This window comes from Crocodylus siamensis, chromosome 2, assembly GCF_052110815.1.
Source record: "Crocodylus siamensis isolate JL-2025a chromosome 2, ASM5211081v1, whole genome shotgun sequence".
Classification (NCBI taxonomy): Eukaryota; Metazoa; Chordata; order Crocodylia; family Crocodylidae; genus Crocodylus; species Crocodylus siamensis.
The window spans coordinates 272,800,880-272,815,041 of NC_143396.1; the positions used below are offsets into that span (position 1 = coordinate 272,800,880).

Below are 14,162 nucleotides of genomic sequence, written 5' to 3' on the forward strand. Positions count from 1 at the left end.
TCACTCCAGTAGGTTTTCCCTTGGCACCACTGAACACAACAGTAAGGGTGCCTCTTGACTACCAAAAAAAAAGCCACATAACATTTATTTTTAATATAAGGATCAGACAAGGCACATCACTATTGCATTAGTCTGTCCTTGGAATACAACTACACCAAGTGCTTCAGGTTCACAGACCAGGCAGCTTATATCTTGTCCCTCTCTGAACACCAGCTCTCAGTGCAAGCACTATAGCAGCTCTGCAGCAGATCCACAAGAGAGGCTTCAAGACTTGCCAGCCTCACCTGTCTCACCACTTTCTTACTCTGCCCAGGCACAAGCAGCCGTCTAGAAATACTGCCTACCAGTCTCCAGAGTCCTTCATAGCCTTAGCAACTTCATCTGGTCAGAATACAGGGATTGTACGACAGTTTTTGAACTGCACTGCACTGTTTAAGCCTACGGCTCCTCTTAGACACCATAAGTCGGGGGTGGGCAAAATATGGCCTGCAGGCCCCAGCCTGCGACACCATTCTATCCAGCCTGCAGGGCTGCTAAAAAATTTAGAAAATTAATATTTCTCTGCCTTTGGTTCCTTTTAAAAAATGACAGTAGGACCCAAGGGAAGCCCAGCAGGCTCCCACAACAGCAGGGGCTTCTGGCCTGGGACCATGTGGCTGCCTTGTGCTGGAACTGCAGGTAAGGGAGAAGGACGGGGGGGAAAAGCGGCCCAGGGAAGGGAAAGCGGTCCCTCACCCGCCCCGTGGCTGGTGCCCTGTACTGCAGCCGCCTGCAGCCCATGCAGCGCTGCCTGTGCCTCCTCCAGACAGCTCTGTGGGGGCTGCGAGCAACTGCAGCAAGGAGCGCCGGCCACGGGGCAGGTGAGGGGCCGCTTTCCCTGCACTCAGAACCAGTTTCTTCCCTGCCAGTGAGCAGGGGGTCAGGGTTGTACGCTGCCCCCCCCACCTGTACTGGGGGCACTGGGTGTGAGTGGGCAGGGAGCCAGTGGAAACACGGGACCCACACCGGTGTCCCAGGGCCAGCGCCGGCAGGGCCCAGAGCAGGGTGGCAGGAGTACAGGGGTCCTGGCTGGCAGGGGCTCTGTGGAGCTGGGCCAGCTCCTCCCTCGTCTTGTTGGTGCAGCCCAGCCCGGCTCCACAGACCCCTGCTGGCCCTAGGACATTGGTCCCAAGATGGTGACCAGGGGGTGGGGTACCTGTCAAGGGGCGGGGCTACGTATGCAGCCCTCAACAGCCTGCCAAAACTGGGTAAGCGGCCCTCTGCCCAAAATAATTGCCTGCCTCTGCCATAAGTCCACCTCAGTCTTAGTCCTGTAATTCATTCATTCCTGCTTGCCCTCACACTTCCTCCCTGCGGGACCTCCCTTTCAATCCCCCGACATTAGTTTATGAAATCTCAAGTGCTGTGGCCTGTTCAGCACTAGGCTACTTGGCAATTGTAAAACAGTTTTGTCAACAGTCATACATGTTGACACTCTTCTAAATTCCCTGCTACTACTAATTTGTCACTGCCATGGCATGGGCTCAGTGTTGGGGTCTTTTTTTAAATGCACAAATTGAAATAGTGTGATAATATGAGCCTTAAAGTCCTATGGCCTGCAGGAAAACTAATGCAGGGAACTTGCCTTTTATTCTCAGAGCTGTGGCTGAAGTCCAAAAGTGTACACCCAGTCATACTTTGTAAAAATAATGGCCCATTCTTCCAGTCTAACCACAATCTTCAGTTTCCAGTTGACTTAGTTCATAAGCTTTACAAGAGCAGAATCTGATATCATCTTCTACCATTGATAGGTTTCTGTTGAAAGACAACTGTCTGAACTTGGTTATTAAATCTGTCAAACATTCTCCAGGACCAGTTACTATTGCTGCAGTGCTTCCTGCAGCCAGCTTGCAAAAAATTGTGTAGCCCTTCTGTTTTAGGCATGCAGTCCAGTGTGACCTTCCAAGTTTATAGAGCCTGTCTGGCTAAAAAATACCATTTGGAATAGCAGTAAACAGGCTCTTTCCAGAAAGGAAGCAAAAGCTGGCCAGTGGTACAACTTGGAAAGAACTGCCTAATCAACCAGAGCAGACAGCGCCTGCCTTGCAGTTCACCTTAAAATTTTCTTGGGGTTTCAGCACAAATAGCCCCACTCTCACCTCTTACTAAAAGTCCATTTTTACCCAGTTGTCAAACACTACTTGCTGGAGTAAGAACTTCACCAAGCTGGTTATACTGTACATTTAGTGCTGTTCAAAGAATTACCATAGCCCACATTTAGATCCAAGTTGGTCTAAGAGTTTGACAGAAGCATCAACTCAGTTGAACACATACTGTTAAATAACTGGAGCCAGGCTTCTAGAACTGCCTTGAAAAGACTGCTCCTTGCATACAAACCAGTGGTAAAGCAGAAGGAATGTCGGAGATGACAAGGGGCGGCGATTCAAAATAGCTGACAGATGCTCAACATACTGATGGATGGATCGATTCCTCTGCTTAATCCTTGCTGACAAAGACAATCTCTAGTTACGCAACAGTGTAAAACTGTATAGCCTGTACTACCTCTGCAAAGCTTACATCAGGACACAAGTAAGTTCTTCAGTGACCCTTAAGATGGCCAGTATTCATGCGACATTTAGAAACCGCTACATCTCAGATATGCTAAACCATTAGTTTCCAGTATATGCTCTTCTAGTACCACCGTTCTTCACTTCCGCTAGGTCTAGAAAAGCTGAGCCTTGTAACATGGTTCTGCTCTGCAGCGTAAACCAAAAAGATACCTTTTTTTCCAAAAGCTGTGCAGCCTGGCTGTCTTCAAGGTCTTAGAGACTATGGCCTATGGTAAATGTACTTCTAGTTTCTCCTATTAGCCCTGCAGAACTAAATCGAATGAGCTGAATTGTTTGCTGGCTCAGATTTAGCAGCACTGAGATTAAAGCCTTGCAAGGAAGTAGCTTGGAAGATTTCTTTCCTTTAATTTGAAGAAGCTGATCATGTATCACTGATCATGAACATGGAAATCCAGTGCTCACTTTCAAACCAGAAATCCACTAGAAGGAACAGATTTTTGCTGTTTTGCTATCATACATTGCAGTGGGCTCTACAGTTATTTCATCTACTTTCACTTTCATTTTGGGGTCATTTCCCCCACCTTCTCCTACATATGGTACGTGACAGGAGTGCAGCTGTCCACCCAGTTGCAGAAATCAGAAACAAGGAATTTTGGCTGGAAGAGTACTGCAAGGATACAGCCAAGAAAGCAGGGACTTTGGCATGCATTCAACTCCTGTTTGCTTGCAATAATAGTATGCCAAATACCTGTTTGAAGAAAATTTCTCCAGTGCTCCAAAACCTGTAACATTCTGCTTTATAAAAACAGGTCTCACTTGAATCTCATCAAAAATTCAGGACCTTAAATTAAGGGATATGTATTTTCTTGGGTTTTCCTTTGGGTTTTTTTTTGCTTTGTTGGGGGTTTTGTTTGTTTGTTTTTTGATTGTGACCTAACAAGTTCCCAGATGACAATGTTGTTCAGGCACAGGTGACTGGTAGGTGAGGCACGGGGGCACATGCCCTCCAACTTGGTACCGTGCAGGACGGGGCAACTTTTTTGCTATGCGGGCCGGAGGCATGTTGGGGGGGAAGGGGGAGCACTAAGCTGTGGCACAGAAGTATAGGAGTGGATATGGGGCTTTTGGCCCACCCACAAATTGTCCCCATCCCCCCCCACCCCAGACTCAGGAGGCACCAGTCACCCCTGCCTTCAGGAACACATGCATATGTAACGTGTTGTCAGGATAAGCACAAAAAAACCCAACCCTTTAGTAAAAGTTACATTACACTAAAATTAATATTAATGCCTTTGGTTGCTTCATAACAACATTTCTTTGCCTATATAAAACCCGAAGACATAAGAATGTTACTTCAGCTCTTCAGCAGTCTCTGAAAACTCAGTTTGGGAAATTAGGATCAAATTATTTATATTAATAAAAGCAAATGACACAAATCTATAGGTTTTCTCTTGCTAATTTACATATTCTCTTAACTCTTGAGTAAGGGCCAATTGTGTCATCAAAAACAAAATCCCAGAGAACTCGAACCCAAGACTGGTGCTGAGGAAGGTTGTCATAGTATTCTGCTGCAATCTTCTTCACCTGAAAAGAAAAAGAAACCCATTTAGCCAAGCATTGCCAAGGCCAGTTTTGTTTTCTAGGTCAGTTTATGCTTCACTTCCTTGTAGCTTTAAAAGTAGCCTGAAAGGCTTACTGTAGCACAAATCAAACTCCATCAGATCAAGACCTGCTGCAGTACTGAGAGCTGTTGCATTTTAGACAGCTAGTTCTTGTAGCAAAAAGTGCTGAGCAGAAGTTCCAGCTTTGCCGCCTTCTACTCAACATGTACACATACAGTATTTTGCCCACTTCAACTACAAAGCACTCTGGCTACACGTTCTCTTGATTGCCCTAACAAAACCAAGTATTTCAACTGCAATATCTAGTGGGACTATTTCACAGGTTCACTATTTAAGGGCTACTGTGAGTGTCAAATCTAGTTTAGTTTTATACATGGACTTTGAGAACCAAAATAGTTTTGGTAAAAATTCAGGTCCATTTGAATCCAGCTGGAGCTTTTTTAGCTGTGTTGTGTCTCCAACGGGCTGATCCAGCTCCATCCTCAGAACTTTGAAGAACCTAAATCTGATCGTTGGATTTTGGTCCCTGACATTCAGCAGCCCCAACCTAGGATTTTCGGAGAAGGGAAGAGACGGTCTCTGAATTGTTACTTCAGGGTAAATTAGAACAAGTACTGGACAAGGCCAGGGAGAAACAGGTTAGCCTGTGGCATGTTAGGCTACCCCAGTTTAAAACTTGGAACTCATGATGCAATCCCTCCCAAATTATCTAGCCCTGCCCTAACAATGGCAAGTTTACCCCCCCAATAGATCACAGCCAAGCTTGTTGTGCTTCTAGATGCCTATGTTTTCACTTCAGAGCCTGTTCATTTCTCGTGCTTTCAAATGCCCAGCCTGCTTCATTTTACTGACAGTCAGGCTAGTTGCTCCAAATTTATTCCTCAGGATGTGCTTATCCATATCTCAGATATCACCACAATAGTTACAAGTTCAGGTACTGTCACCTCACTTTAGCGATTGCACAAACCAGTGCAGAAGTGACCAAATACAGCTGGCTGCAGCCATCTCCCCATCAGTGCCATTACTGGGCATGCAGCAAAAATGCTGACTAATCTCAAATCCCTAATTAAGCTTCTCTCTGCTCACCCACAGCTCTACAAAGTGCTTAGTAAAGGGCCATGTAGGCTGCCCTCCTTATTCACAGCTTAATTTACAGGTTTGAGAATGAAAAAAAACCCCAACCAACTGAAACAATAGTCAGATTAAACCTTAATGGTTTTAGCAGGAAAGTGGACAAAAAGTAGCTACTGTCCATCTGTGATTACAGCAGTGTTCTAAAATCCTCCTGAATCTAAGCTGTGTGCTGTCTTCTACTTCATCCTACCCCTACTACTTGAGCAGAAATCTGATAATCAGCGAGATCACTTTCAGCTACCTGCTGTGCTCCTTGTGCACATCTACACATGCAAATGCTCCAGGGTGGGTTTACTCTAGAGCAATTTACTCCAGAGTAAACCCAGCCCAGGCAGGTGTCCACACATGCAGGAAAGCAGGAGCAGAGTCTCCTGCTTTCAGCCTGCTCCTTCCCCCACTGGTGCTGCACCAGCCCTATGCAGCAGCCAGGGGGAGCTCTAGCCCAGGAGCTGGTAGGACACATGGGGCAAGGAGACATCCATCTCCTGGAAGGGGCTGGGAGATTGCTCCCTGCCCTCGGGAGCTCCCAGCCCCTGATCTGCATTTGCACAGCAGGGCCTAGGAGCTCCCAGCTGCCAGGGCAAGAGGACATTGTACCTGCCCAGGCTGTAGTAGCAGGCAGCTCCCAGGGGCAGGGAGCAATCTCCCGCTCCCTGCTGCCCAGCTGACGGGGGCCAAATTTGCTCCTGGTTGGCCATCTACACTTGCCATAGTGCACAGTAATTACTCACAAGTAAATCTGCTAATTGTATTTACAGGTAGCAAAATGACTCATGATTACAGCAAATTACCGCACAGTAAGCATCTACATGTGTAGATGGCGACACTTACTGCGCAGTAATTTGCTCTAATCTCGAATAAAGCATCTCATGTAGATGCATCCCTTAGGTACACTCAGGAAACAGTTAAAAAGTCAATTGGTGTGCTGTATATTTCCAAAAACCCGCAAAGGGAACACACGCACACACCCCCATAACCAGGTAAGAGTTAAAACTAGAACTCCACCTTCTAGGCAAACAAAAGCCATAGCCTCTCAGATCAAAAAACAAGTTTCCTTTCAGCCAATTATTCACTTCCAATTAAAAAGCAAACACCCAAAGACTGTAAAAGCTAGCTAAGTCGAGAGCAATAAGATTTCTCCCCCCCTTCATTAAATTATGATGCCTATGGCTCATGGGAAGCATGACTAATTTGTATGCAGCTTTTTGACCTTCAATTTCAAGAAAAACAAAAAACAAAAACAACCCTCCCCCCCAACCTAAGAACCTCAGGTGGAGTTAAAATGTAAACCCGTATCAGTTGCAGCTGGCTGCACTATAAACTCCTTCAGCTTCCTGTTTTTACATCCCCTTTTGACAACATCTTGCACACTTTATGGTACAGAGAATTACTTTTTTTTACACCAACTTCTGGTTATGCAGCTTTTTATCCAGAAGGGGTTGAAAAAGTAAACCCTGGCACTCAGATACTACACACTTCTGCAAGAACTTGGATTGTCTCAGCTCTTTGGGTTTAGAGAGAGAAACTCTGCTAGAACAGGCTCTGCACCAACACTGTACACTAATCCATGCCTCCAGGAGCTCACAATTTAATGAGAGAAGTGATGGGATCTGGATGTTTCGCTAGGGCACAAGGGTCTTTACACTGTGCCTTCTACTTTCCTGCTCATCAGTCAGAAAAGAGTTCTTACTATTTAGCAGACAGATAAAGATTCATGTTGTTCAGGAAAAGGATGATCAGAACTTGTGGGAATATGGATTTAGTTCACAAGCTTTCTGTGACCTTAGCTTCAAATAGCGTAATTCCTCTGTTACATGACTTCTATTCTCTCCTCATGAAACGGGGACTATTTTCCCACCACATCTATTCAAGTTGTGAGCTCCTGGCAACAAGGACTAGTGCCTGCTGTGTTTGCGCACAGCCTGCTCTAGCAGATTCTAATTTTGGTGCCCAAATACTATGACAATAAATGTTTAGCTACATTTGCAAGACACTTTCAGAAAGTATTTGATCATCTAGAATGTGGTCATTACCTGGCTAAAACAGCAAGCACACACAACAACTTACGGGGTACCAGCAATACATTCCCTACAGAATTTAAGGGTTTTTTTGTTGTGGTGTTTTGTTTTTTTTAAGATTTTGTAAGTGGTCACAGGACGTTGGTTTTGTGTCATCTGAGAAGCCAGCCCCAGCTGAACAGGTCTCATTCCTCCTTCGCCCTAACGCTAAAGCTGGAATTCACTTAGGAAGCAGAAGGGCGCTGCCAACTGCCTCACCCTTACCACCCCCTGCAACACTGGAATTATCCCTCCTCAGCATCTGAAGGGGAGAATAAGTACAAGCTATGAAAGGGCCCTGAGCTTCTCTTCAAGCTGGCCTCCACCCCTACATTTTCTCTATTGCCAGACCTCTACGTGGGGCTGACATTAATGCGACTTCGTTCTCCCAGTAGCTCAGGCCTGATCTACACTACACACAACCAGTGTGCTGAGAACAGCAGTGCTGTCCTGCACTATGAAAACTACCTTGAAAACTACCTTAAAGCAAAGTAGCTATCTGTCCTACTCTAATGGGACCATTGATTCCGGGAGGCATCTACAATGCAGATGTCTCTTACTGGGTCATCCAGATTGTTGATGCTTGGGTCCCCAGAACTTTGCTTGTTCTGCTTTCTATCCAGCATGTAGAGGCTATAGACAAATATTTTCCATGTCCTAAATTAATATTTTGATTTCTTGGTTTCCCTGCTGTGCCACCTCACATAAACTATATGGAAGTTCAATCCTGCATACTAAAACCAGCAACATTCTTTACAGTCTTGCTTTGTTGATGAGATTACCATGGGAAGAAATCCAACATGAAGTCACCTAGTGTGTTTAGCTGTATAGTCTAACAGCATCATAAAACACAAACTGTGTACCCTAATCTCCTGGATGCGCAGGATAGTCAGGCTGACTGGAGAGATGACACATTTACACTTGTATTAAATCAATGCACAAACCTAGCTTTAAGTCACAATGCACAGAAGGAACTATTATTAAATCTCTCCACTAGGTGGCAGATGAGCCGGTAATAGCCTCTGTCTTGATCAAACTATCTTACTGCCCTGGAATAAGCTGCAGACAGACAGCACATTGTAAATCATAACCCAGCCATATGTTAAAGCAATTCATGGTGTCTAAAAACAAGGAATAAGCCAAAACGTTATGCTACAAAAACTGTACAACTTTGTGGCTGGTTCCTATGATGCCATCCAGAGTGCGCAGCCAGGATGCCCCATAGCTTGGAGCCATGTTGGCTGATATAGCCTCCCAGCCTCAGAGACATGTCATCCACCTTTGAGGTGAGAATCTCACAGCTGACAGGGTTCCTGGCTGCAGGGATGCACCATGAGCTCCTGCAGCTGGGAGCCCACAGCCAATGGAGCTTGCAGCTGCAGGAGCACATGAGGTGCCCCTGCAGCTGGGAGCCCCCCATCAGCTGCAGGCTCCCAGCCACAGGAGTCTGCAACTTGCCAGCACCTGAGATTGTGATGGCAGGTGTGGCACGCCAGGAAGAGTGAACATGTGGATTGCACATAAGTTCCTACCAGGCCTTTACCTGTATGTTTGGCAGGGTGCTACATATACTGGCCAATAGTGCCCCATTTGTCTGTATCCATCTAATGGTAGTCGTGAATTGTTTGTAAGCTCCTGGGGACAAGGGCATTCTCTTTGGTTGTTTGTACGGTGCCTGGCATAGGGGGGCAGGTAGCTGACTGGAGCTCCTAGATACCACTGAAATTCCAACCTCTTACTACAGGTATATTCACTGTCTTCTAGACTAGCTGCACTGTAGAAATCCCTGTGTGCTAGAGCCTATCTAAACATTTAAGATGATAAAAGTTCTTGCCATAAGAAAAAGTCTAAAAATAAAGAAGAGGGGATGATGGCATCAATCCGAAGAACATTTATAGGCTACCTACATGTGCGTTAATGGCTCCAAGTACTTCATTAAAAAAAATTAAGTGATTGAAAAGTTAACACTGGCTCTTATGAGTTAACCTGTGTTTTAAACAAACACAGCCACAATAGATCTTCAGGGTAGCCAGTTTATGTCTAGTTTTATACTCTGCTACATCCTCCTTCCCTCCCACAAGTTTGATAACTAACTACTTTGCCTTTGGTAATACTAGGTGTAACAACAGTTCCTTTTATTCTTGTTTGTAGAGAAGATTTCCACTATAATTAATGCATTTTCACAAGGGTGCGCAAGTCTACAGATAAACAGAATGTACCCTTTACCCCTGTTTAAAATCTGAGAATGAAGTTTGTGCAAAAGTAAATCCTAGTAACAAGTGTCACATTGATCTTTAAAACAAATACTTTGAAACACTATGGTATTAAATTTCATGGTATACAAGGTAAGAGGTAACTTGCATCTTATTGGTAAAGGAGACCCATGCAGCTTACATTTAATGGCTACCAGGTTACAGCATGACCCAGTGTTTCCTGTTTCTGTTCTGTAATCTTTCAAGGATCAGACTAATGCATATTTTTCCAGCAGCAAGTACAATGCTGGGACAGTTTGCATGAGCCATCTGTAGCAACAGACAAGACCAAGCATGAGATAAACAAGTGGATGTATGGTTCAAAGTCCAATTATTCTCTCATTCTGCCACCACCCCTTTAATACCAGCCACCAGACCAACATGGCCATACAATGCTCCCCTAACTGTTGCTATAGCATACTATATGGACCCTAATTCTTACTACAGCTGCCAAGAACAGGTGCGGTCCCCAGTACTAGATACAATGCACTGCATTTTCATTAGGTTTTCATCCGTGGATATCATTTTTTTTCATGAGTGAGTGGCTTTTACATGAAAAATAGTAGTATGTCATACCAGCATCTCTGTGCACCTGTGTACCAGCTGATGACCTGCTCCAATACATTCATTCATAGATTCTGTTCTGTCCACTCACATAACTAGTCAGGGGCAGAACTTACCTGCTTGAAACAGGTTGGGCAAGGGAATGAGATTACGTGTTGTCCTATTACCTACTAATAGGCAGGCTTCATCTCAAAGCTCTCCTTGAGATTGGGATTCCCTAAAAAATGTAAGTTCTTTGCTTCCTCATTCTTACTGTTGTGCCACTTGTGCAATGAAGCTAGTTGGGAAGAATTTTTTCTGTCCCTTGTTAAAAAAAAAAAAAAATATTAAAAAATTATGAATGGGACTGTTTTCTGCAAAATTTGATCTTCAGCTTTTGGTGGTTTTGGCAACAATTTTTTTCTATTTTGAGATTTCGCAAAAATTTCTACCTCTGTGAGTAGTTTTCTATCAAAAGCACTGACAAAAAATTCAGCTGAGTCCACTGCGCAAAAGCTTGATAAGTTCTCTAGTCCTTAGTAGAGGCAGACAGAGAAGGAGACTAACCTAAGATCCGTAGACGTATGTAGTCTATGCATCGTGACCAGCAGGTGGAACACTGCCAAGCACCTTCATGAGGTTCAGCTAGCTCTTCCCTGCCATCCTTGCCAAGGGGGTGAACTAATAGCTCCCAAAGCCCATGAAAACTGATCACACCTGATCACTGGACAAGTTTAATTGGATACATTTTATGTAAACAAGATGGTGGCAAGCAACTACCTCAGACCTATAAACTAAAAAGATATTCTTGTTTTTCCTCCCAGCTACTCAACTATTCACACACAGTTTATGAACAGCCGGTGGCATTTTTTATGAAAAGTAAATAAAACCAACTAGCCCCCTTTCACCTGATATATCAACTGTGATATTCCATTGCAAAGTTACTCTAGAGATCAGGCAAACATTTTCAACACACCTGAAGATGAAGCCATCTCTTTGCTCCAATTCATTTTCACCTACATGTACTTGTGACACATACCAGCGTATTTGTCTTGATTCCACCTTGGTGCACACCTACAAGCCTTGTAGAAAGAAAGGTGAACTTAAACTGAAGAGTTGAAGCTGAGGCTACTAGCAATATTTTTTATGCTGAAGCAATTACCATATTATCTAAACCTGCATGTTGTCCTATAACTCACATTTTGACTCCTTGCCTATCTTCTTACAGAATAGCCCTTCAGGAAATTTCAAGATATGCTTGGAGTTTTAGTTAAAAATTGTAGGGACCTTTGCTTAATTAAGAAAAGTTATAGTAGAATGATATAGCAATTTTTACATGGACCCAATTCAGTAGTTAAAACTTGCATGCTTACCATTGGCAGCCTGCATCCAGGAATGCTGGGGAAATCGTGATGCTCCATGTGGTAGCCAACATTAAAGGTGATCCAGTTTAAAGGTCCATAATATGAATATGTTTCATACCCTTTTAAGAACATGTAGTGTTCTGCAATGAAGTGCCCAGAAATTGGATGAATGCCCATACCCAGTAATGAGCCCGCTATTAAATAAATAACGGGCTTCAATCCCCAAAGGAAATATATTATGAAATCTAGAGTAAACTGTACCAGAGCATTACATATTTCCATGTGAGTGATTGCTTTGGGGTTCACATAGAGCGGTCTCAGGCTATAAAACAATGGTTGGAGGGCAAGCCAGATTAGTTTCCGAACCGGAGTACAAAAGAACCAGCCTTCAAAGTCTGTCGGAATATCCACGTCCAGTGCATCTCCACCAAGGTATCGATGATGGTCAATGTGGTATTTCTTGAACGAGGCAGAATAAGGAACTCCAATTGGCAGGTTGGCAAAGACAGCAAACCATCTATTCCATTTAGCCTGCTTGTTTCCAAAGGCAACATTGTGCGAAATATCATGGATTGCGAGGGTCAACGAGTGGTTGACGCAACCCCCAAAGGCATAAGCCCAAAAGAAAATCCATTTCCATGATAAATCCTTCACCAAGTAACAGGCTAGCAGCTGTGAGAAAACCATTCCAGAAACAATCCATTTTAAATGGGGATCTGGTCCCATTAGAGACTTGATTGCTGGATACTTTGCTGAAGAGAAAACAAGAATCTCACATAAGTAAGCAAGTAAGCATGATCATCAGCTGCATTTTCTAATACTGCACTAAAGGGTTGTTAACATGGTCCTAGTCTTACAAAAAGGTGATGCTAAGGCACAAGTTACTCCCTGAGTATGCAAGGATCATATTAAAGGATTGGTCTTTTCCAATACAGTTACACTTGCACAACTGTGATTTGGTGCAGGTCACTATAGAGGCTACATAGTATGATTATCCTATCACACCAAGTATTTTCCAACTTTCTAATATATACAGGTTAGAAGGATAAAATACCAAGGAAAGGCACTCCTAAAGAGTATTTCTAATGATTCCCCCACCCCAAGATAATGTTCTGTAATCACCAGTGGTTACATTATGAACAGAGACTCATCTGCATTAACATCACAAGGGAAACTGATAGCATAACAACTTGTAACAAAGAATAACATTTTCCACATCATTCTACTTATTAGCTTTTCGCAAACTACCAGAAATAATCATAAATTTTACCCTGATAAATCCATAACAGCCTGATATAGCTTTGTCTGTGAAGCTTCACAGTTTCATTAAAAATCACAAAAACAAAACAAAACCAAAAAAAAACCTGGTAAAACCTGACCTACTCCCATACTGATGCAGGATCACCAATTTGTTGAAGTCCATTTTTGACAACTGTCCTCTTGCTCTTCTATTTTAGAGATCAAGATAAAAGTGCACTTTACCCTTTGCCTGTCATTCATTGTATTGTCCCCTCTTACCAGTATTTGTGTCCTCTTTAAAAGAAAGTCTAGCAATACTTCCCTTTTCATTCACATAGCACCCTCCCACATTTGTTCCCTTGCTGCCCATTTTCTAACCCCTTTTATTTCTGTACTATATTCATCCATATGCAACTTGCATAGAAGAGACTGGATAAAGTCAGTCTGGGAACTGTGGTTGTACAGTATGTATCCATAGGTTCTGATATGTGCATTTTTTTTTAAATAGAAAGGTAAATGTCATCTGACTATCAAACTACATTCACTATTCCAGCAAAATCAGATTATGAAGGTGTGCGTCTCTGCTGTTGTGGATACTGCAAACAATGGAGACAATGTGAATAGTTCCTTATGACCTTGCCAGAGGCAGAATGTGGAAGTTTCACACCGAAACATGACTGAAGCAAATAGAAGTCTATTTCCATAAAGCACAGAAAATTTAGCATTAATTGTCTGACATTCGTGACAGATGGTGGCATAGACAATACTGTGCTGGACATTGCTTAAACTTATACAGAAACCTAAACTCAGTCCTAAAGAGCCTGCAGTAGTACAAGATGTAGCAAATGTTTAGTTGCATTCTGTTTCAAAACAAATCCATAGTTTTCTGTTGATGTGCCAGGGATTGCTATCCAACATTCAGATGGGCATCTGAATTTCTGACACAAGGCCTGTGTGACATCTCATCATGAAGGACAACAGCTCCTGGTCAGTGTGCACTCTGTAGGAATTAAAACCCAAGCCACCCATGTATACTTACCCCACCCCAAAAATGTATTAAAATTAAATTGTGTCACAAGAGGTGGGAGAGAGGGAGGGAGTTATCAAAATGAAAGTCCCTCAGTTATGTGGTTCATATTATTCCTAGATAAAAAATTTTAGCTAAAATTATTCACTGAAAAATGCAGCTTTGGGTAACCACGATTATTTGTAAATTCTGGTCAAATTGAGTAATTATTTTTGCTGAGTTTCAGCCACTAAATAAAGACGTCTGAACCATTTTTGTTTCAACAGTTACAAAAACTTATTTCTACGCAATGCCATAGTTTAGAAAATTGCTATTTAAAAAAGAAAAAGGGTTAAACCCAAAAGACAAAATTAAGAGTTTGGGGTCAAAGACACG

General features: G+C 43.2%; 1 protein-coding gene across 1 annotated transcript in view; it reads right to left on the reverse strand.

Annotated features, from left to right (window-relative positions):
• Positions 1–85: 85 nt before the first annotated feature.
• Positions 86–14,162, reverse strand: part of DEGS2 (delta 4-desaturase, sphingolipid 2) — a 28,386-nt gene continuing 14,309 nt past the window's right edge. The window contains exons 2-3 of the mRNA XM_090034013.1: positions 11,531–12,273; positions 86–4,133 (exon numbers count right to left, since the gene is read on the reverse strand). Coding sequence (XP_089890139.1) covers positions 3,987–4,133; positions 11,531–12,273 — 890 coding nt within the window. The 3' untranslated portion in view covers positions 86–3,986. The remainder of the gene's footprint in view (positions 4,134–11,530; positions 12,274–14,162) is intronic.